General features: G+C 37.7%; 1 protein-coding gene across 1 annotated transcript; it reads right to left on the bottom strand.

The window, feature by feature from the left end:
* Positions 1 to 819: 819 nt before the first annotated feature.
* On the bottom strand, positions 820 to 23,208 carry LOC104092420 (uncharacterized; the record flags this gene model as incomplete). Its single annotated transcript, XM_009598016.4, has 31 exons — positions 820 to 1,154; positions 1,248 to 1,328; positions 1,418 to 1,474; positions 1,579 to 1,710; positions 1,789 to 1,854; positions 2,180 to 2,257; positions 2,334 to 2,446; positions 2,645 to 2,759; positions 3,208 to 3,397; positions 4,121 to 4,230; positions 4,348 to 4,443; positions 4,569 to 4,631; positions 4,714 to 4,791; positions 5,495 to 5,607; positions 5,748 to 5,805; positions 5,893 to 6,016; positions 6,099 to 6,160; positions 6,255 to 6,319; positions 6,479 to 6,548; positions 6,694 to 6,753; positions 7,719 to 7,849; positions 8,759 to 8,834; positions 15,582 to 15,650; positions 15,739 to 15,786; positions 20,563 to 20,705; positions 20,977 to 21,040; positions 21,121 to 21,237; positions 21,317 to 21,403; positions 21,589 to 21,704; positions 21,923 to 22,094; positions 23,068 to 23,208. Coding segments are annotated over 31 exons (2,946 nt in total), but the record flags the coding sequence as incomplete, so codon positions are not given.
* Between the last annotated feature and the right edge of the window lie 1,032 nt (positions 23,209 to 24,240).

Genomic DNA, 24,240 nt, shown 5'->3' with positions numbered 1-24,240 from the left:
AAAAATAACTACAAGTAACTATCTCCTAAAAATCGTGGAGTAAACTAAAAAATACGATAAATTAGCTATTACAACAGTTTAAATTACATTAATAGTATAAATCTCTACATTATCAATGATATGAATAAAATCCACTCTTTTATACCATGGAGGATATTTTCTTTTAAAGGAAACCATGCATGTATATTTCAAATTTAGTGAACCGCCTATCATTTCGTGTTTTGATATAATTTTGAATTGTGAGAACTAAATTTTAGAAAAGAAATACTCTTACCTTTTTCATTTTAAATTTACAAAATGTATCTCGCTGAGGTGACTACAATGAAAAGAAATGGGCTTTTCTTCACTCTTAACCCGCGCCAAAAACTATTTACATTCTGTAGCCGAAAGTGTATAAAATTTAAGTATATTTTTAACATACAGTGTATATATACACACAAAAAAAATATACATTTTTCGACTATTATTTTGAGAGCGACTATACAATGTCATTTTTCCCCGAAGAAATCTCACGCACAGGCCCAAGCGATGAGCAGACACTCGAACAACTCACTAAATGCTTCTCAAGAAAATTGGAGAAAACGTGTGAACAAATTTCTCTACAATCATGTCCACAAAAATATTAGTCTGATTAGCACCCATTATACTTTCACTTAATTGGAATGCTACATCAGTTCTCCCTATCAATGATTTTATCAAAAGAGAAGTAAAACACAAAAGGCTGCTGCTTTCACAAATATCATATTAATCAATTGCTACAGAACTAGCTGTATACAACCAGAACTTTTTCTATCAAATAAGATGAAAATAATGCGGAAATTTGAAGCAAAGGAAATGTTATCTGGAATAAAAGAATGAATCACATAATGCAGTTTTACGATTGACACACAGATATGAAGCTACAAACTGCTACATTACATTACACGTTTTAATATAAGGAAAACAATAAATAAATAAAAAACTTATGAAATTTCGCGCTTTACAAACTCACAGCCACTCTCACCCAGAGCCAATTTTGGGGAAAAGAATAAAAACTTTGTAGGCCAAACCAGAATTTTTCACAAATGAACATTGTCCTCACCTTTTGTACAACAAAAGAATCCTCATTGCTTCAGCACCATTTGAATTGCATCTTTTTGAGGTTTCGTCAAACTCTGGTAATAACAGATGTTAAAACCATAATAAAGGTTCAAAGTGTAATATTTTACTTATATATTCGATTGAGTCACTTAAGAGTTGGAATGGACCTGTAAAAGATGACTAAAAATTGCTCCATCACTATGAGCAAACTTCTTGAGAAAATCTACTATATAATTCACCAGATTAATCTGCAGACGCAATTGAATTGATGGTCAGTTGATACTCTCTGAAGGAATGATAGCATTCAGATATGATGTATTTTTTTCTAAACAAATACCTCATTAAGGGGGTCAGCGCCACTAAGAAGGTCATCATCGTCTCCATCATCCCCGTCCTAGTAAAACAAGTTAAGGGTTAAAATATGATGACCAATTTTTTAAGGAAATTGATGGATGGACAGATGGAGATAAAGAAAGAATAGCAGCATTTAACAAAAACCTCGTCGAAAGCCTTGGCCATCGCGTCAAGGTAATCATAGGATGGTCTACCACGAGGTATGACACTACTTGATAAAAGTACAGCTTCATCTGTCTCAACATCTCCTTCTTGAACTTCCTCCCAGTCACTATCCTGGCATCACGGATTTTGTGCAAGATTTAGAAAACCTATAGACTTGTCTTTATACAGTGCTTTAAGGACTATAATTACCTCATCGCCGCCAACTAAAACTTGCTCTTGAATTTCAATTAAGGTGTCTGCTAATGAAGCAAGAATCTATCAAGTCCATAAACATAAGTTCTGTTAGAAAAAATAGATAATGCTACTATTCAAGAATGTTAAATTACATATCAGCCGATAAAAACACACTTTGATTTAAAAAAATGCATCAAAAAAGTCTCAAACAAATGCTGAAACACAGATGAAAACACAAAGACTGGTAAAGAGATCAATTTATCACTCACTGGCGAGCAAGAATCGCCAACCCATGAATGAGTTTGTTGGCATATATTTCATGGCCAGTGTGCCATAAAATACAAAAAACAAATACACAGGCTGACATCAATTTTTGAAACCATCATATTGGGAACAGTAAAAATACCTTTCCAGGAAGAGGCACCAACGTCCATTGATCTGGAGCTATCTTAGCTTTTGAGCGTGTAGTTATCCCTGCAGTAGACTTCGAAATACCCACAAAATGAATTTTAAGTCATTGTTGGACTCTGCTTGCGGAAGAATCAACAAGTATAACCAACCTGAATTAAATGGCCTTGAACATTCAGTTTCCCCAATTCAACATGCTTTGTAGATAATAGTAAAGCCAAGGCAGTGGTGGTGACTTTAATTTGGTAAGCCCCCTGAATTTCCCCTGAATATTAGCATGTTTTTTTAGTACAGACTAAATATACAAGCAGCTGTCAAGATGTAGCTCATGATGCACAACTCCCTAAGCTAACTACAAGAGAGATGAAGCAAGTAGAACAAAAACTCAATAATATGCTCAAAACAATGCAGTTAAACGTTTCTGCATAATGCCACTGAAGGACTAACAAGCCCGTATACTTGCCTTGCTGCTTTGTCCACTCAAACATTAAGTAAGCGAAGGAGTTAGGATGACCTTCCGCTGGAATTGAGACCAACAACTCAATAAATTGCTCAACGCGAGGAGCACACATGTGGGCCTACATAGCCATAGGGAAGCATCAAGTACTATGAGAAAAGGCAATTAAAACACCAAGATCTCCAATTCATTACCGAAAAACTTACAGATAGTTCTGTAAAGGAAAGATATTTTACATCTTGTTTATCAAATCACTAATTTAAAAGCAAAGCAACAGCAGAGACATCGTAATATGTGATTGTTGTCAGAAGATATGCTGGCAAACGATTACTTAAATTTCAGTTTCTAGAAAAAACGAAAAGAGAAAAACAATTTTGTTTTGGTTCAGATCCTAAAGCATCCCAAATATAGTTCTACTCCTTACTTCCTTTAACATGTACCACCAGAAAGTGGCATGTCTATATATGCAAATTTAATTCATTGTGCGACCGAAACGAGACTACATAAATCAGCAGTTACCAGCCAAAAATGTAAAGACAGATCCTAAAATAAGGACGAGAAAATCATACCAATCTGGCAAAAATAACCAACAAAGAGCTTCTTAACCCAGAAATTTTACAAGATTGCATGCGCCTCACAAGTGCAGCAACCAGGTCTCTGATATGTTGGGCCATTTGTGAAGGGAGATGCAGAATAAGTTGAAGGATATAGCTCCCAACAAAAAGTGCTCCAGAACTTTCTAAATCAGGATCCAGAAGCCTGCATGCAAGATCATAAACAATCAATCATTCAAGCCACATTGTAGATATGTCTATGATTCTGCAGCCCTCATTTTTCAATTTTTTAACTTGAGAAACAAGCCTAAAGCAACATATTCAAACCACAAGCAATTTCTTCAAGTTAATCATGAATAAACAGAGTGGAAGTTAAAGCAGGACAAGCTCAATATGATCCCTTCTAGCTGATCTTCTAACTTATGTAGCAATTATAGATGCCTCAGGTTCCCAATACCTGAAGAAACTAATACTCGAGCAGTATAGATGTGGTTAACTTCTTACCATCGGGTTGTACCCCTCCCAGAGCCACACCCCTACCACAGAAGAAAGAAAGAGCACATGAGAAGCATAAAGCTCCCATACATTTAAACGTCTACGGTAAAAGTATTACAGCAATCTAAAAGATTTCAACTTTCACCTTCTAATCTTTTTTTTATTCTTATCCTTTGGGCATTCCACTTATAACAGCAAAGTCGCATAGTCCTAAACAGATTAATCAACTTATGTTATGCATGTATCTTGATATGACCTCTATACATCATGTTAAAGAGGAAAATCGAAGATATTCATTGAGCAAAAAAAGATGATGGCAAGTGGCCGATGAGCTCTACCAGCCCCATATTACAAAATGAAGCATGATAACCAGACAACTTGAAATTCAACGGTTTAATAAGGCTCATGAAAAAAGGAAGAATGAGAACCCCACCTTGACGCCACATCAAGCAAACTTCTCATCGCGAACGCAGTATCACCTCCCCAAGCAAGCAATTCTTCTTTCCCCCCGGATATAAGAGCAGCTAAGCACTGTGTTGCATTCTGGACTCAAACAAACACCAATAGGTTACTTCTAACTTCTGAGCAAAGTAAGTGATCCTAACAGAAGTGAATGTTAGGAGCGATTGCCAAGTAGAAAACAAAGTCCAAAAATGTAACCTGCATTTCACTATGATCATCACTTTGAAGGACTATACGAACAACAGGATCAAAAGAGACTTCATACACCGCCTTTACAATGTGAGTTGGGGCATTCTGAAATAAAAACATAATTGATATATAAGAACCTTTATAACAGAAAATCTTCCAGTCAAAAAGGAAATATAGAAGTTACATAAGGATGGTATTCACAGAGATCCTTATTTTACGTGGAACATCACCTTCAACAACATCGTCACGAGATCTAGTGAACCAGCAACTAAACCCTCTGGCTGCTGATGCGGCTGAAAGATGCCGACAACAATCAGACACTATAACTAAGACAAACTTTCTGTAATAATCTAATTCCTAAAAACACATGCATACTTTATTTAGAATGGGCCCAATATAAGGTAAAACTCGAGAAACCAGTGGGTGCATACAACCGGGAGCATTTTTTATTGCCTGCAAGCAAAAGGGAAATTGGAGGTCAATTTACATTATAAGAGAAGATAATATAACTAAAAGTACTTGAGCAAACTACGTCACAGAACAGAAATCTTTAAATTCAATAAGATAACTGTATGAAAAGTGAGAATTCATCTGAAAGGAAAACATTATATATAACATAATCTCACACACACACATATAAAGGCTCATTATGGATGTCCAGTTACTTCAAACCACAAACATATGTTGCTCATTAACCTGAGCCCAAGGAAAGGAGATAGGTTCAAAGACAGAAATAACTTTTACAAATGCAGTTAATAGTCCAAGTTCTCCTGGTTTTGGCACGACATTGCATGATAGTTTGATTTTCTTACACCTGCCAATCAAAATCATAGGGAAGCAGAAGCAGAAACAGGAACGGTACTACTTGTCGATGTTCCGTTTTGATCGAACATCAATCGACTACCAATCCAATTTTTGGCTAAAATTGAGAGGAGACTTTGCTAGAGCAATACCAAAGATTTAACTAGCACACTAAGACACTGGGTGACTTTAACAGTTGAGCCTGTCATCTAAAATTAACCTAGCTGACAGTGAGCTCCCATCTATAGACTGTATCACGCATACAGTAACATGCCAATTTCAATTTTCTGGTGAAGAACATATAACACTGTTACATTAGATTTTTGTAATCAAAGAAAAGCCTTTCAATTACTACCTCCAGAACCTCAAGAGCATCAATGCTGACGAAAGGGTCCACAACATTCGAAGCCCACATATTGAGGATAATAGGAGAGAGAACTGGCTCAGTAGATACTGCGAACTCAGGGCCTACAAAAGCAAAAATATGTTAGAAACTTCAAACAAAGAGAGCTTCGAAAATTTTAGGAGGATACTCCACTAAAAAGTTTTAAACTCCAAAGCAATACTGCGTGCTAAGTTGAACTCATACTGTCTTATATTCTTCTAACCTGCTTTTACAGTCTCCTGCAGTGTTTCAAGCACTAGATGCATGGTTTCATCAGAAGCCTGTGGAGCAGACACTCAACCTTAGCTTCAACAACAGTGAGGAAAAAATAGACAATAAGGAGGAAGTTTACTTTCATAGTTACTTACATGCTTAAGAAGATCTGTGAGTGATGAAAATAAATCCAAGAAATGAGGACGGAGAACCTCTTCATGTGTATCAGGTAAAAGTTGAGAAAGTGCTCTACATGCCCCTACTTTTACAGGTGGAGGCCTATATGTAGTTAATCATCATTAATAACCAAGTTCTTTATTTTTCATTGATAGAAGAATTAAGTACCAAATTAGGTTCTCACATATCCATGCTAAGTGCCTTGATGGCTGCATATAGGAAGTGTTCAATTAGACCCTGGCTGACCTGAACAAACAAGTTAATTGTGAGCCATATAGTTGCATAGCAAAAGAAAAGATAAAGTCTTAACTGTGTTGATGGGAATTACAAAGATAATTACCATGGAGGAGAACTTAGCAATGGAAGAGAACATACGGGCATATAAGAAGGGATATTCATTTACACCTGCAAATACCACGAGAGCACTATTTTATTAGAGATATCTCAACATCTACCTTAGTGCGCATCTATACTATATCCAATACAGCAAACCAGCAAACCTCACACATGTATCTCCATACCATGTAACCTAAAATCCAATTTGATCTACAAAACCAGATTTACCTGTTGCCATGTCTTCTGAAAGAATTTGTTCTAAAGTATTTCCTAAACTGACTTTAGTGATTTCAGGGACCTGAGAGGAAAATCCAACAAATAAGTAATTACTACAATATACACAGCAACATGAATCTTTCAGCCACTGAACTCTCTTTTATTTTTTAAGTTAACAAGCAGAAAGTCAGGAAATCACCATTTAAAGTATTATAAGTAACACGAACCTCAGCTTCAAGTAATTGTTCAGACACTGAAGCCAAAGCAAAAAGTGTGGCCTCCCTCATCTGCCAAAAGTAAGAGAATCAGGGGGCATCGTGCAAGAGTGTTACTCGTAAAATGCTTATATTGGTTTAGCCAAAGGAGGAATATGGAGCATTAAAAACCAATATTTTCCATATCGTGTGCAGTATGGAACGCAATTCTTGCTGCTGACAATCTTAGGGAATTAAGAAGGATTGTGGTGAGACGGTGCCATTGATGTGTAACAAGAGTGGCGAGGATACAGATCATCTCTTACTACAATGCAGGATTGCTACTCTCTGAACCCTGTTCTCTCATTAGTTGGGTATGCATGAGGACAATGTTGCCAATTGTGTACTGAAGGGTACAGAGAATAGGAAAAGAATTTGGGAGACAACTCTGCCGTGTCTTTTCTAGAAATTACACAATGAGAGTATTAGGAGGTGTTGTATTGAGCAGGATACGGGGAGTAAAGAAAGGTCATTTTTCTTGAATCACATATCTGGTGTAAAGACATTTTTCATTTTGTAACAGTTGAATAGGTCTGATAGAATAAAACCCCACACACCCATATTATAATATACTTCTAGAGACTATCTTGGTGTACTATGGATGAAATCATTTGACTTTACTAAACAAGATCAACCAATAGATTATAAGACTTCAAACTTTTCGTTCATAAAATGCAAATTATATGACTGATGTTGTAATTAAAAATAGATCACAATGAGCAAGTTAGAGTACTATTCACAGTTCGACAAAAGGTTGCTGATCCTAAATTGCTTGTCAGATTACTTCTTTATTACTCCTCAACTAGATTCTTCATTTACCTTAAGTTACTTATGATGGATCTTTCAAAACTCAGGCTGGAAGTAGAGCATACTCATGCTAGAGGCATTCACATATATAATACCCATACCAAAGACCATGTATAGCATAGAGCATTGAGAATACAGTTGAATTAGCTAATTAGCATCAAAGCTGTCAAAACATAGTCTTTTCCACTTACTTTCCACCAGCCCGAAGCACCAGATGCTTTTTCTTGCTGAGACTCGCTAAATCGCGCCTTCGCTGAGTCAATGATAGCATGAATTCCCTGTGTACCACAAGAACTAATGACTTCTTCCAGCAAAAGGGCACCTGGAATGAGTGTTTCATATCAAGTAAAGTACAGAATACAGCAATCCGACTGCATAGATACATCATGCGTAGAGTTGGCATAAGAGGCCTGAAACTCAACAATCAAATTGCACTAGATCAAAATCAAGAAGAAAGAAAGCACAGCCAGCAGTTAAGGTGCCCAAAACTGAGAAAACAACCCCCAAAAATCCTTTTTTTATTTGTTAGCATGAGCTTAAATTTTCTAACTTTAATACAAGAAAACAACTTAAATTTGAATATCTGATCCTTAAGTTTTCTATATGCAAACGGTCGACATTGAAATGAGAAACCTTCTCGCCGAGGAAAGTGAAACTGGCCTGCTTTACATCACTAGCACAAATTTGGTCTTGAGGGTAGGAAAAGTCAAACCCTCAACCACTTAAAAATATTGTCATATACTCATATATTAGTCAGTAAATTAGCGTCATAATATTCAACCTTGCGTACCAGACCACTGAAACACTAAGAGAGATAAACCAGTCTCTCATGGGGAAGCAGCTGCTAGAGTTCATGAATTAAATAAGTTCGCATTGTACATCCATGTACTTCTTGTGGTTAACTGTGCTTCGCATAAAGCTGTGAACTGATGACATTATTTAACCTTTAACTGAGTACAAGAATATGATGGCAAAAAATACCATTCAAAGATGAAAAGTAAACGTTATGTTTGGATAACATAAAACACAATTACCTACACAAACACACTAAAACACTAAACCTTCTAAATAAAATCTCATGTGTCTGATAATAGTTACCTTTGATGCAATACTATGTTAATGATCCTAAATGTGAAATAAATTGTACTTCCTACCCACACAGAGAGAGAAACAGAGAGACCTCAGGGGTGTGTGAAAAAGGGGGGAAAGTTAGCACCTAGAAACCACTTACCAGAAGCACGACAGCTGTAAGTATTATCATCCTCATCAGCAACATATTGATTGGCATCAATAGACCAGGTGTGAATCTGCGATCCAAATCGAAAGACAAGATAAACACAGACGACATATGGAAACTTTTTTTGTAGCTATAATTAAATAAGGCATATAAAAACAAATAAAAAGTTGTGATCAAATAGCAAACATAGAAGGTGGGAAAAAATAGCAAACATAGAAGTAGATGCATTGATTCCATGGGAAGGGAGATTAGTAAAAATAAAAATACTGCAGACTTGAAAGCAGACACAAAATCCTGCTATTAATAATCAGCACGACTGAAAAACAAGCTGCCATATATACTGAACCTAATATATATCTCCTGCAGTTTGGCAGACATGGAACCTGTTCCTTAATCTCTCTGAAGGTGCAGTGGGTAATACCAAGAATTAGAAGACATCTGAGATGGGCGAGGATATGCGTAAAAAACTCCGATACATCTTTTCCGGCATCAATAGAACTGATTGTAGAAAACCTTAACTTCAAAGTACCTTTATGGGTCGAATCAATTCCTTGGGTGGAGGAAGTTGGCCGGAAAAGTGACCGAGAAGGTGATCGGAGAAGAGGAGAAGATCATCGGAAAGTTTCTCAGAACTCGAAGAGTCTCATTAATGAGAGACAAACAGCACCTTCGAGTTCCAAGGCAAAGGAAATTATGAGATCGGAGGCGCGTGAGATACGTGTGCCAAGAATTTTTAATAACTTAAATTCGAGTTTGGGGATGGGCCACGCGTCGATTAAAGGGAAGAATCAGGTGTTATTTAATAAATGTGGGCCCTCAAATATTTCTAATGCAAACAAGGCAGGTTACAATAATGGGCTGAAGGGCTCTTATATTTCAAAACAAAATTCAGGCCCAAAAGAGGGTTTTAATCAGAAAAAAATGGGCCAGAAAGTTTGTTATAGAGTAAAAGTGGTCGACCCATGTATCCAAAATCCCTTTTTAATGCTGGAGATCTAGAATTATCCAATTCCTTCGACCCTTTAGTTGTTGAAGTTGAGGCGATAAAAACAAAAACATTTTCTCCAGATAGGAAGGTCATGGAAGATATTCAGCAAAAAGAAGACCCAAACGAGAGATTCTGGGCAATTGAAATGGTAAGCAACTCAGAGAGGAAAGAAGATAAGAATCTGGGGAATCTTCTACCTGAGGAAGATACCCCAAGCATCAATGAGATATGGTGGAGAATCTGATGAATAATTTTTCCAATAGCGAACAAGAAATTGACGAAGCTTTGCTTAACTATGAAGAGAGACTGGAAGTTGAAGAAGAAGCAGAAGTTGATAAAGCCCAGGATATTTTGATGTTGCCATGGTATGAGAATCAGGCGTTGAATATCGAGCAGAAGTTAATGCAATTGCAAGCATCGGTCTGGGTAAAAAGAAACATGACAAAAATTAGCAAGCAATTGGGGATAAAGATAGAAGACATTGGGGAAAAGCTTATGGAGCTCCTTATGAGGATCGATAGTGAAAGACCAAAAAAATCTTCTTCATCTGCTTCAGTGAGTACTGTTTCTCCCAGCAAAAAATGTGAAAGGGAACTGAAATTACTAGAGTTTGGAGTGGGCTTTGGAGGCGATACATCTAAAGGGGGGAGAGGAAAGGGAAGGAGAGCATTTCCAGTTGATCTATGAATTTGAAAATAATATGTTGGAATGTGAGGGGTGTTAACAAGTTAGAAAAAAAAAGAGCTGGTCAAATTAGTGTTAGGTAAATGGAAGGCTGATATTGTGTGCTTGACAGAAACAAAAATGAAAAAGATAAATCTAGATTGCATCAGACTGATTGGTGGATCAAGGTGGACTGAGTGGATTGAAATGGAAGCACAGGGTAACAGTGGTGGGATTGTCATATTCTGTGATAAAAGAAGATGGAAATGTTTGGAGCACATTAAGGGTCAACATTCGGTCACAATCTTACTAGAAGAAGAAAAATCTGGATACCAATATGCTTTTACGGGAGTTTATGGTCCTTGTGATAGGAAAGAAAGGAAAGGCTTATGGAAGGAATTGGCTGCAATTAATGGAATTATGGCACAACTGTGGGCAGTGGGGGGAGATTTTAATGTAATTAGGTTTGAAGAGGAGAAGAGGGGAAGAGCCAAGAACACAAGAGCTATGAGAGTTCTCAAAATTTATTCATGATCTCTCTTTGATTGATCTCCCACTTCATGGAGGTTCTTATACTTGGTTTAGAGGGAAAAACAGTCAGAGTGCTTCCAGGATTGACAGATTCTTATTATCTGAAGATTGGGATGAACATTTTAAATTTGTAAAACAGAGGGTTCTTCCTAGAACTACTTCAGATCATTGCCCAATTTTATTAGAATGTGAAGACTGGAGAAAAGGAAAATGGTACTTTAAATTTGAAAATATGTGGATGGAGCATAAAGGGTTCTTAGAACTAATTGACAATTGGTGGAAATCTTACAATCTTCAAGGTGATCCTGATGTTGTTCTTGCAAAGAAATTTAGACTTTTGAAAGGTGATTTAAAAAAATGGAATAAAGAGGTTTTTGGTAAATTGGAGGATAGGAAAAATAAGGCATTGGCCAGACTGGAAGAAATTGATCATGGTATGGGATTTGATCAGGATGATGAAAATGATTCAGAAAGAAATTCTATCATGATGGAGCTGGAGGAATTGGCAAAAGCTGAGGAGATCTCATGGAGACAAAAGTCCAGATGCATATGGCTTAAGCAAGGGGATAAAAACACTAAGTTTTTTCAGAGACAAGCCAATGCCCATAAAAGATTCAATTGTATTGACAAGATAGAAATTGATGGAAAGTTGGTGGATGATGATAACAGAATCAAATCACATATTCAGAAATTCTATGAGAAATTGTTCAACGAAACTGAAGAATGGAGGCCAAGATGGGAAGATGATACTTTGATGACTCTTTCTGATGATGACAAGGAGTGGCTGCAGAAACCTTTTTCTATAGAAGAGTTGGAAAATGTTATTAAATCATTCAGAGGGGAGATAAAGCACCAGGACCTGATGGCTTCAATCTTTATTTCTTCCAAAAGTGCTGGAATACAATTAAGAATGATGTGTGGCAAACTGTGGAGGCTTTTTATAAAAAAGGTTCCTTTATCAGAAGTATGAATTCTACTTTCATTGCATTGATCCCCAAGAAAAAGGGAGCTATAGAGGTGAAAGATTTTAGACCTATTAGTCTGTTGGGAAGTGTATATAAGATCATTGCAAAACCACTGGCAGAAAGACTTAAATTGGTAATTGATAAAGTAGTATCAAATAGCCAGAATGCATTTATTAAGGGCAGGCAAATAATAGATGCTGCTATGATTGCTAATGAGAGTGTTGATTATCTGTTGAGAATGAAGAAAAGAGGTGTTGCTTGCAAATTGGATCTTGAGAAAGCTTGTGACCATGTGAATTGGTCTTGTCTATTAAATATTCTAAGGCAAATGAACTTTGGAGACAGATGGATTGACTGGATCAAGTACTGTGTATCTAACGCGAGTTTTTCTGTGTTAATAAATGGAAATCCCCAGGGTTATTTTAGATCTCAAAGGGGTTTGAGACAAGGGGACCCTTTGTCCCCATATTTGTTCACTTTGGTGATGGAAGTTTTTAGTAGGATGTTAATGAAGGCAGAGAAATTGGGATGGATTAAAGGGATGCATTTTGGCAGATTTGGTGATAATAGAGTCAGTTTCTCATATTTTATATGTTGATGACACCCTTCTCTTTTGTGAAGCAGAGAAAGAGCAAATTCTATACCTAAAAGGAGTTCTGCAAGTTTTTCAAGCAGTGACTGGATGAAGAACTAATCTGGCCAAAAGTAGTATATTTAGCATTAATGCTGATGATACAGTTGAGAAGTTAGCTGCTATCTTGGGTTGTAAGGTTGAGAGATTTCCAACAGTATATCTTGGGCTACCTCTGGGTGCTAGAAAAAATGATCAGAACATGTGGCAAGGGGTTTTGGATAGATGTGCAAATAAGTTGGTTCCCTGCAAGAAGCAATATTTATCTATGGGAGGTAGAGTCACATTGATAAAAAGTGTGTTAGATGGAATGCCAACCTACTTGATGTCCCTCTTTGCTATGCCTGTAGCAGTGGAGAAAAAAATAAACACCGTGAGGAATAATTTTCTATGGGATGGCAATGCTACTAAAAAGAAAATGCAATTAGTCAAATGGCAAGTGGTGTTAAATGATAAAGAAGGGGGTGGTTTGGGGATAAGGAATTTGAAAGCCCACAATAAGAGCCTACTTTTTAAATGGTTATGGAGATTTACTCATGAAGGGGATAAGGTATGGAAGAAGCTGATAAGTGCTATTTATGGAATCAAGGCTGATTGGAGACCTTCCTCTTTACATTTGAATGCAAAAGGAGGTATCTGGAAGTGTATTAGTAAACTTTGGGAAGAATTTCTGAAATATACAAAGCTGGAAGTTGGGAATGGACAAAGAATTAGATTCTGGACAGATTTATGGATAGGGGAGGAATGCTTGAAATCTAAGTATCCTTCTCTATTCAATTACTCCCTTAATAAGGGAGGTGTGATTGCTGATTTTTTCACAGGATCAGGTTGGCAAGTGGAGCTCAGAAGAAACCTGAACGATTGGGAGATAGAAGACTATTGTTTCTTACTTCAGCAGCTTGACTCAGTCTCAATTAATCATAGTAAGATGGATGCACTGATCTGGGCAGAAGAAAAGGATAAAAAGTTTTCAGTCAGAAGTTGTTACAATATGCTGATTAAGCAGTCAAGACACAGGGTTAATAATTGGCCATGGAAGATGATATGGAAGACAAAAGCTCCAGCTAAGGTGGCATGCTTTGGTTGGATAGCAACTTGGGAAGCATGTTTGACACAAGACAATTTGCAAAAAAGAGGATTTAATCTTAGCAATAGATGCTATTTGTGTGAAGGAGATCAAGAATCAGTGAATCATATTCTGCTTCATTGTAGAATTGCTAGACAATGCTGGGATTTATTCTTAAACATCTGTGGAATCTCTTGGGTAATTCCACCGACTGTTAGGAGCTTGTTGGAAGAGTGGCATAGTCAAAGAGTACCTAGAAGACTGAAGCAAATATGGAGAACCATCCCATTATGCATCTTCTGGACTTTATGGCTGGAAAGGAACCGGGCTTGTTTTGAAGGACATAGGGAGCACATTTTTAGAATTAGAAACAAATGTATTCACGACTTGTTTTATTGGCGTAAAAGTAGTGTATCAATGGAACATCAAAAGTTTTTAGAATTTCTGGATTTACTAGGAGGCCTATAGAATATGGCTGTTTTTGGGTGTTTTCTGTAACTTTTTGTACCATCTTGGTACCTTATGAATAAAACTTTTACCTTATCAAAAAAAAATGTGACTAGCTAGAGAGTGCAGAGAATGAAGATGCAGCGCCCAAAATTTGGAACAGATCAGAAGTGCAAGAGTCTGTTAAATTTAGATGTTTACAATCTTTAACATTTTGGTGCAACTTGAATAATATAAATCACTTCGACACACTCATGACTTCCTTAACTCCACACACTTTGGAAAGACAACCATATCACCAGCACTTGGTGTTGTCTCAGTGAATACTGAATAGAGTATATTTACCAAATAACAACAACCCAGTGTATTCCCACAAGTGAGGTCTGGGGAGGGTAGGATGTACGCAGCCTTACCCCTACCTTCCGGTAGATTGTTTCCGGTAGACCCTCGACTAGAGAAAAGATGGAAGAAGCATTGATAGCAAGTAACAACAATACAGGATAATTAGAAAACTAAATCCAAGATAGCAAAAGAGAAAGATGAAAGAAGTACTGATAGCAAGTAATAATAGTGCAAGATATGTAGTGATAGCAAATTAAGGGAGTACTTATGGCAAGTAATAGCAGTACAAGATATATGGTACTAGCAAACTAAGGATAAAAGTGATACCATACTAACACTAATAATATTGCACTAAGGAAGACAACGGGAAACGCTCGACTACCTACTTATATATATATATATATAAAATCTATAAGACAGCCTTGTAGTTGGTCATCTAAAATAAAACAAGAACTTCATTACATGAATAACATATGAAATGCAAACACAATTTTTTTTAATGATAGCATGATGAGGATAAGAAAGAAGACAACCAAGAAACTGGTAATCGTGACGTCCTAAAACCTAATTCAACCTTGGTAAGGAAGAAATAACTTTTATGAGTGCTCTGTTAGCATCCCCTCACTTAGATGTCCACTGTCTACTGGGTGAACTCATACGAATATTTTTTCCCCTCTAATTGCTGTTAAATAGTTTTCCATAATCAATGTAGACAAAGCATGAAATCAAGTCAAACCCCAAGTTTTAAATAACCAATAAAACAAAGAAATTGCATCTTTAAGTCAAAGCATAAGATACCAAGAGGATCACAAGGGAAATACTCTAGGATGCACAGGCACCATGACCACATTGTTCTTGGGTGAGTGACACACCATCTCCGCCACCTCCCCCGGTTTGGAAATTAGAAGCCAAAAGGCCACAAAACCCACAGTAAGTAGCGTCTACTTCCATAACAAACAGTAGCTCCAAAACTTAGCATGTTTAAAATTCAGATACACTCGTTAAAAGGTTAATCATCTAATTTGTTAAGGTTATTCAAGCATTCTTTGATCAGAGGTTTTGACTGATGATTATTTCTTTTTTAGCATGCCGAGATAAGTTAAAGATAAGTGTTTTCTCGTTCTTTTACGCCATTATAGACCAGATCTGCACAATCATAGCTTGAAAAAGGAAACTATTATTACCTGTTGATCTGTTGTCTGCATAAAGGCAATAGTATAGTAAACCAACTCCTTTACATTGCTCCCCACTACCTACAATGATATCTCCAACTGTCAACCGTCATCAACCATTATTATAAATAAGAATGCACAGACAACTAAAGAAAGTTATGCAACACACCTTTACAAATTTGGGGCTGCCCAAAATAGTCAATAGAAACTCAAATAACTGCAAGACCACAAGAAAAAATGTTTTACTCATTTAGATAAAGCTAAAACAAAAGAAAGCACAAGATAAGAATCTCCAATTTAAGAATCAAACTGTGAGAAGGCACGGGAGAATATATGTTATTGATATATTGAATCAATAAATACAATACAAGAGGTCCCTATTTATAGCTATACACTACAAGGAGATATTACTCCTCTTCCAATGTGGGACAAGACTACACTATACATATTTATAAACTAACACTCCCCCTCAAGCCGGTGCATACACATCATATGTACCGAGCTTGTTACACATGTAACTAATACGAGAACCAGTAAGAGACTTAGTGAAAATATCTGCTAGTTGATCATTCGACTTTACAAACTTTGTAACAATATCTCCTGAAAGTATTTTTTCTCTGACAAAGTGACAGTCGATCTCAATGTGTTTAGTCCTCTCATGGAACACCGGATTTGACGCAATATGAAGAGCAGCTTGGTTATCACACACTAGTTCCATCTTGCTGATTTCTCCGAACTTTAACTCCTTGAGCAACTGCTTGACCCAAACTAACTCACACGTCGCCATAGCCATGGCCCGATATTCGGCTTCGGCGCTAGATCGAGCAACTACATTCTGTTTCTTGCTCTTCCACGAGACCAAATTACCTCCTACTAGAACACAATATCCAGACGTAGAACGTCTATCAAAAGGTGATCCTGCCCAATCAGCATCTGTGTACCCAACAATCTGCTCGTGGCCTCGATCCTCGAATAGTAATCCTTTGCCTGGAGCTGACTTTATATACCGAAGAATGCGAACAACTGCATCCCAGTGACTATCACATGGAGAATCCATAAACTGACTTACAACACTTACAGGAAAAGAAATGTCAGGTCTAGTCACTGTGAGGTAATTCAATTTGCCAACCAACCTCCTATATCTTGTAGGGTCTCTAAGAGGCTCCCCATGTCCAGGCAGAAGCTTAACATTCGGATCCATAGGAGAGTCAACAGGTCTGCAACCCATCATTCCAGTCTCCTCAAGAATGTCTAAGGCATACTTTCGTTGTGAAATAACAATACCTAAGCTAGACTGAGCGACCTCAATACCTAGAAAATACTTCAATCTGCCCAGATCCTTAGTCTGGAAGTGCTGAAAGAGATGTTCCTTCAGATTAGTAATACCATCCTGATCATTACCAGTAATAACAATATCATCAACATAAACCACTAGATAAATACACAGATTAGGAGCAGAATGCCGATAAAACACAGAGTGATCAGCCTCACTACGAGTCATGCCGAACTCCTGAATAATTGTGCTGAACTTACCAAACCAAGCTCGAGGGGACTGTTTCAAACCATATAGTGACTTGCGCAATCTACACACACAACCATTAAACTCCCCCTGAGCAACAAAACCAGGTGGTTGCTCCATATAAACTTCTTCCTCAAGATCACCGTGGAGAAAAGCATTCTTAATGTCTAACTGATAAAGAGGCCAATGGCGTACAGCAGCCATGGACAAAAAGAGACGAATAGATGCTACTTTAGCCACGGGAGAGAAAGTATCACTATAATCAAGCCCAAAAATCTGAGTATATCCTTTTGCAACAAGACGAGCCTTAAGCCGATCAATCTGGCCATCCAGGCCGACTTTGACTGCATAAACCCAACGACAACCAACAGTAGACTTACCTGCAGGAAGAGGAACAAGCTCCCAAGTGTCACTCGCATGTAAAGCAGACATCTCGTCAATCATAGCATGTCGCCATCCTGGATGAGATAGTGCCTCACCTGTAGACTTAGGGATAGAAACAGTGGACAAAGAAGATATAAAAGCATAATGTGGTGACGACAGACGATGATAACTTAAACCGACATAGTGGGGATTAGGATTAAGTGTGGATCGTACACCTTTGCGGAGTGCAATTGGTTGACTAAGAGGAGACAAGTCCGCAGTAGGTGCAGAATCTGATGCGGGGTGTGAATCACCTGGGCCTGATGCTGGATGTGGACGACGATGATAAGTCAAGAATGGTGGAGCTGCAGAAGGTTGAACTGGATTATGTGGAGGAACTGGAGCTATAGGTGGTGGAGCTACAACCGGAATTGTAGGTGGTGGAACTGGAGCTATAGGTGGTAGAGCTACAACTGGAGCTATAGGTGGTGGAGCTACAACTGGAGTTGTAGGTGGTGGAGCTGGAGTGACTGAATCTCCAAAAGATGAAACTGGTAGTACCTCAGAAATATCTAAGTGATGACCTGAACCTGTGAAGTATGATTGGGTTTCAAGGAAGGTAACATCATCGGACATAAGGTACCGCTGAAGGTCAGGAGAGTAGCATCGATACCCCTTTTGTGTTCTCGAGAAACCCAGAAATACGCACTTAAGAGCACGAGGAGCTAACTTATCTGTTCCCGGAGTAAGGTTATGGACAAAACAAGTGCTTCCAAAGATACGGGGTGGAAGAGAGAACAAAGGTAAGTGGGGAAACAAGACAGAGAATGGAACTTGGTTCTGGATAGCTGAAGATGGCATACGATTAATAAGATAGCAAGATGTAAGAACGGCATCCCCCAAAAACGCAACGGAGCATGAGATTGTATGAGTAGGGTACGAGCAGTTTCAATAAGATGTCTATTTTTTCTTTCAGCTACCCCATTTTGTTGAGATGTGTACGGACAAGATGTTTGATGAATAATCCCATGAGATTTCATAAATTGCTGAAATGGGGAAGACAAATACTCTCGGGCATTATCACTACGAAATGTGCGAATAGAAATCCCAAATTGATTTTGAATTTCAGCGTGGAAGGTCTGGAAAATAGAAAACAGCTCAGATCGATTTTTTATCAAAAATATCCAAGTGCACCTGGAATAATCATCAATGAAACTAACAAAGTAGCGGAATCCTAAGGTGGAACTGACCCGACTAGGACCCCAAATATCTGAATGGACTAAAGTAAAAGGTGACTCTGCTCGATTATCAAGACGTCGAGGGAAATGGGAGCGGGTATGCTTACCAAGCTGACATGACTCACACTCTAGAGCTGACAAGTGAGATAAACCAGATACCATTTTCTGAAGTTTTGACAAACTGGGATGTCCCAACCGTTTATGTAATAAATCTGGTGAATCAGTAACAGGACAAGTTGTAGAAGGAAGACAAGATGTGAGTCCATGTGATTTAGCAAGGATAAGGTAATAAAGTCCGTTTGATTCACGCCCGGTACCAATGATCCGCCCCGTACTGCGTTCCTGTATAAAAACATGGTCATCAAGAAATAAAACAGCGCATTTAAGTGATTTGGCTAAGCGACTAACAGCTATGAGATTAAAAGGACTATTGGGAACATAAAGGACTGAATCTAAAGGTAAGGAAGGAAGTGGGCTTGCTTGACCTATTGCAGTTGCCATGGTTTGAGACCCATTGGCCATTGTGACTTTTGGAAGAGATTGAGAATACGAAATAGTAGTGAAAAGAGATTTGTTACCAGAAATATGATCTGATGCACTTGAATCAATGACCCAAAACTCAGAGGATGAAGATTGGGAGAAACAAGTCACGCTATTACCTGTTTGAACAACAGAAGCTATCTCAGACGATGTCTGCTTACATGCTTTATACTGAAGGAACTCAATATACTCTGCTAAAGAAACCATCCGACTATTCAAAGCATCGGTCCCCATGTCGCTACAATTTGTAGTAGTAGCTGAAGAAATAGCTTGAAAAACACTGTTTACAGAAGTAAAACAGAACACTGTACTACACCGGAACACTGTTCACGTCGGAAACACTGTAGCTCGCCGGAAAATTCCAAAGTTGTCGGAATTTGTTGTAACCAGGATGGATAGACTCGGAATTCCTTTGTGAGCAAGCTGTCCTGAAGAAATATTTTCAAAAAAAAAATGGCCAGAAAGTGGCCGGAACCCTCGCCGGAAAAGTTATTTCCGACACGTGGAGGAGCGTGGCGGCTTTTCTGTCGGATAAAATTTCAAGGGGTTGGTAGTCGGAGGGTGATCTACCTGATGATGGTGTTGGTTTTAGCACAACACCGACAAAAAGTGACTTTCACTTAGACAAGCCTTAGGTCACCGGAAAAATTACACGATGACTAAGTTCTTTCTTCCCGGTTAACGCTGGAATGACGCACAGCGATCTTTTCTCACTAATGCTCTGATACCATGTGAGAAGGCACGGGAGAATATATGTTATTGATATATTGAATCAATAAATACAATACAAGAGGTCCCTATTTATAGCTATACACTACAAGGAGATATTACTCCTCTTCCAATGTGGGACAAGACTACACTATACATATCTATAAACTAACACAAACAAATAATTTGAAGATCAAATTACGGTTCTGCTTACATATGAAAGAGGAAAAAGAAGATTTAATTTTCCATAGTCAAAGAACATAACCTTAACAATTCAAATTGTTGCAACAGATACAAGTTGCGCCTGCAATCTAAAAGTCTGAAACTTTTGTTTTTACTAAAGCCAGACAGGTGGATCTAGGATTTCTATAATATGGGTGGACCATTTAAGAAAGGAGGGAAAAAAGTAGTAAGTGGGAATTGATCCCTGCTACTTTAGGTGAATAACTCAACAATCAACCAAGTGCACCATTTAACTTCTTTGGAGCATGGGTGCCAGCAAATATATTAGATCGATTTTAGAAACTAGGTAAATTAGGTTTAAATCCGCCCCTGAAGCCAGAAATCATTTAAATGAGCTTTGACTAGTGATTATTAGATTACAACAGAGCTCGGTCTCTTTTACCTGGATGATGAATGATTCAAGACTTTGTTCTGCACCATCAGAATCATATCTCCCATCATAAGGATCTTCTATTCCTTCGATCGATGATCGTGTATACACTCCTAGAGATGATACAAATGACTGCCACAATGGCCCCATAAAAACTGAAATGAAGTAGGATAACAAAAAATAATAGCCAGAAATGTCAGCATATTTTACCATCTATGCTTGGCAATATCACTTTAACATAGAATATAAAGGAGTAACCTAGTCCTGGAGAATAGATGAGGATAACAACAACAACCCAGTGTAATCCCACAAGTGGGGTCTAGGGAGGGTAGGATGTACGCAGCCTTACCCCTACCCTGGAAGGGCAGAGAGACTGTTTCTGATAGACCCTCGGCTAAAGAAAGGAGAATAGATGAGGATACTAACCCCTAAATTGACTTTCCATGAGGCTTGGGAAGTTCTGGAGGAACTGATTCAAGCACTTTATAACCTATACGTAACGAGGGGAAGTTATAATCTATGACACAAAGTATGAAATACAGAATCACACAAAAAAAAAAAAAAATCAACCTCCATCCTGATGCTCCAATCATCAGGGTCTTCAGATTGCACTGGATGTTCCAGTATAGAAGAGAATTGTTTGATCCAAGATTGAAGCATAGGTGACATCATTGCAGTCGTCTCCGTCTTAACACAAAGGATAACCAATGATGATATAATAACTCAATGTTATAAGCTTCAAATATTTTTCGCAGAACGAAAATACCTTATACACACCGCTCATAGCCCCCAGCATTGAGGTACAAGCATAAACTATTGAAAGAGCCTTCATGCGCAGAGGTTTCTCATAGATCTGCACAAAAACAGAGGAACCTGAAGAGCAGTGCTTTCTGGGTGACACAAGAGAAGCAAAAGAATTAAAGAAATTACTAACCACTACCATTTGTCAGAGACTAAAGATATCTACTTCTACAAATTCAAGTTAAGATATCTACTTCAAAGAACAGCCAAAGGAAAGCCACAGTAAACTTAATTAACCTGAGGTGATGAAACAATTGCGTGCAAGCAGGGAAACAAAACAGGAACAAGTTTTGGAACCATCATATCATCCAAATCCGCCGATACAAGAGCTAAGCACCTCAAAGCTCCATGAACTGCACAATTTGAACATCACGTCTAAATTAGTTTTAAACAGTCAGCAAAACAAGGGTACCAACCAGTAAGTTGCATGACAATTCAAATGACTAAAACAAGGTTATTACAAACAGCAAAGAAAAGGGTGCCAACCAGTAAGTTGCATGACAATTCAGATGACCAAAACAAGTTGATTACAATCCCTTAACTTCATGATAAAGTGAAGCAAATGACTCACCAGCATTCATGTTTGTTTGGTCAGAGATACACTTCATTAGTGACGGTAAAAGGTCAGGCCAGTCTTCTGGCCAATCATAATGGGCAATAGATGCCACAGACATACCAATGGCCGTGCAGATCTTTCTATGAGGATCATCGAGCAACGGCAACAGCAGGCCACGTATAGCTACCTGATAAAACTCACAGAATTACACCACGGATCTGTACTGAGAAAGTGAAAAAACAGAGCTTCCCTAAACACCTGAGATGTAATCCCAAAGATACTATACGATCTAGATCCTCATAAAGTAGGTGATGCAGGAAGGAAGTTTGACTTACTGCGATCCTGAATAATCAATATTTTCAATACATTTTAGGTTCAAGCATGAGCCATATCTCTTTCTCAATCTAGCTAGAGGTTTCTTCCTTTTTGAATCGATAACTTTTATAAACAAGATGACACTGAGTAAATATCCTACTGTTATATCGATCTAAACTTTGATTTTTTCACACTCCAACCATAAGTTGTTATTACATTGATTACCATAGTTCCTGAAGTTCTACAAAAGAAAGCGGTATGATCGCAAAGGTTACCCCACTCAATCTTTATCTTTCTACCAAAAATAGTAGAGACCCAAGCCAAGCTTTCTCAAAGGTTAAAACTGCATTGCACAATATACATGCCTTTTAAGAAGGAAGAAAAAGCGATTTTTTAAGGTCTTAACCTGAAAGATACCTACAAAGCCTACAGTCGCCTCTCAATTATTGGTCCCTACAAGAATCAGAAGGGGGCGCAGTCAGTGCAAATATGAAAAAACATCTACGGCATCTGAAGGGGTGTAGTCAGTGCAAACTAACGGAAAAGACTCTGTCTGTACTGCTCTGTTCTTCTTATTCTAAACCCCGAACTGCCTCTACAGAAAATTAGAGAATATATCATGATGATCCAGAACAAACTAATCAGTGGTTCTACATTTAATAGCACAAACTAACCAAAAGAGCAAAAGGTTAATAACAGTAACATTAAGTTAATCCCATATATTAAAGATCCGCAAAATGTCTTAAAATTTTAATTTCAAAGAGGCGATAATGTTGTTAAGAAAATTGTAAAACATTTAGCAGATGAAACAGAAATCCAAGGACAAGGGAAACAGGAAGAGAGACCTTTTCATCACTTGAAACAACAGGATGTTCAAAACCCTCCTCGTCTTCCTGCCAGTGTTTCTTTATAAACTGCTTTAGAATTACAGCAGCTAGGTAAAAGCAAGTTAAGCTTACAAGGCCAAAAGGAAGCAAAAAAGACAATCAACGAAATCGACATGCATAAGCCTAGTCCATCATGGATTATCACATTGGTACAACTTGAAAGGAAAGAAAAGAAGCTAATATATATTTCTGTAATAAGAACAGGATATTTGACGTAATCCCAAAGATAGCTCTCTCCTTGCCGCAATTCTACACAATGCGCTTCCGAAACCTTCAAGAGAAGACAGAATTGACAAAGATTAAAGTTTCTCCCGTCTTTAGAAAAATTGTCAAAGAAATTAAATAAATTCATGAAGAATCCTTCAATATCTAAACCCAGCCACGTTTATAGATCAGCAAAATTCACACACATGGCAAAAGTTTAGTTCTGGACATGTAATCTTTGGCAGTAGTCAAGACTTAATGGATTGTTATACATGTTCGTAGATAAGTAATACTTCGTGCTTTGACGATTTCTCCTCTCTTTTTTCTCACTTGGAAAATATGCTATCAAGAAAGATAAGTTCACTCGTCCAAGTTGTAAAGAGAAAAATAATATTAAAAGTTACTAGGTTACTATAAAACAATGGCCAGATTTGACTAAAACGTATTAATAATGTACAAACAAGATATTTGACCAAGTTCCTCACAATGCAATAACCAGCACATCAACACATTCTTTTTGCTCTTTCTTTAAAAAACTCTGAATTTCAGTCTTGGGATTTGAAACTTATAACTGCTCCTATCTTTCTTCAAGTTTCTAAATTCCGACAAAAGCCATATATGTCATGTTAAATGTCCATATCCACTATGTATCTTGACAGTCTGCAAGTAGCAAAATACTGTAATATTGCAAATGTCCAAACCTTGACATGCATTAATTTTAAAAATTATAACAGAGGAATTTTTGAAAGAAAATCTTTATAAAACGAGGGGCCCATGGAGCCTAAATCTATAAGTAGTTCCATCTTTGTGACCTCCATTATCCAACAAATCTGTATAAAGAGATCTCCCTAGACCAAAGAAAGTAGGGGATAATAAAGAAATCTGTATAAAGAGAGTAGCACCATGCCCTCTAACACTAAATTGGTC

The sequence above is a fragment of the Nicotiana tomentosiformis genome, chromosome 10 (assembly GCF_000390325.3).
Source record: "Nicotiana tomentosiformis chromosome 10, ASM39032v3, whole genome shotgun sequence".
Classification (NCBI taxonomy): domain Eukaryota; kingdom Viridiplantae; phylum Streptophyta; class Magnoliopsida; order Solanales; family Solanaceae; genus Nicotiana; species Nicotiana tomentosiformis.
The sequence above is the reverse complement of the archived record's forward strand: the minus strand, read 5'-3'. Positions and strand labels throughout refer to the sequence as shown.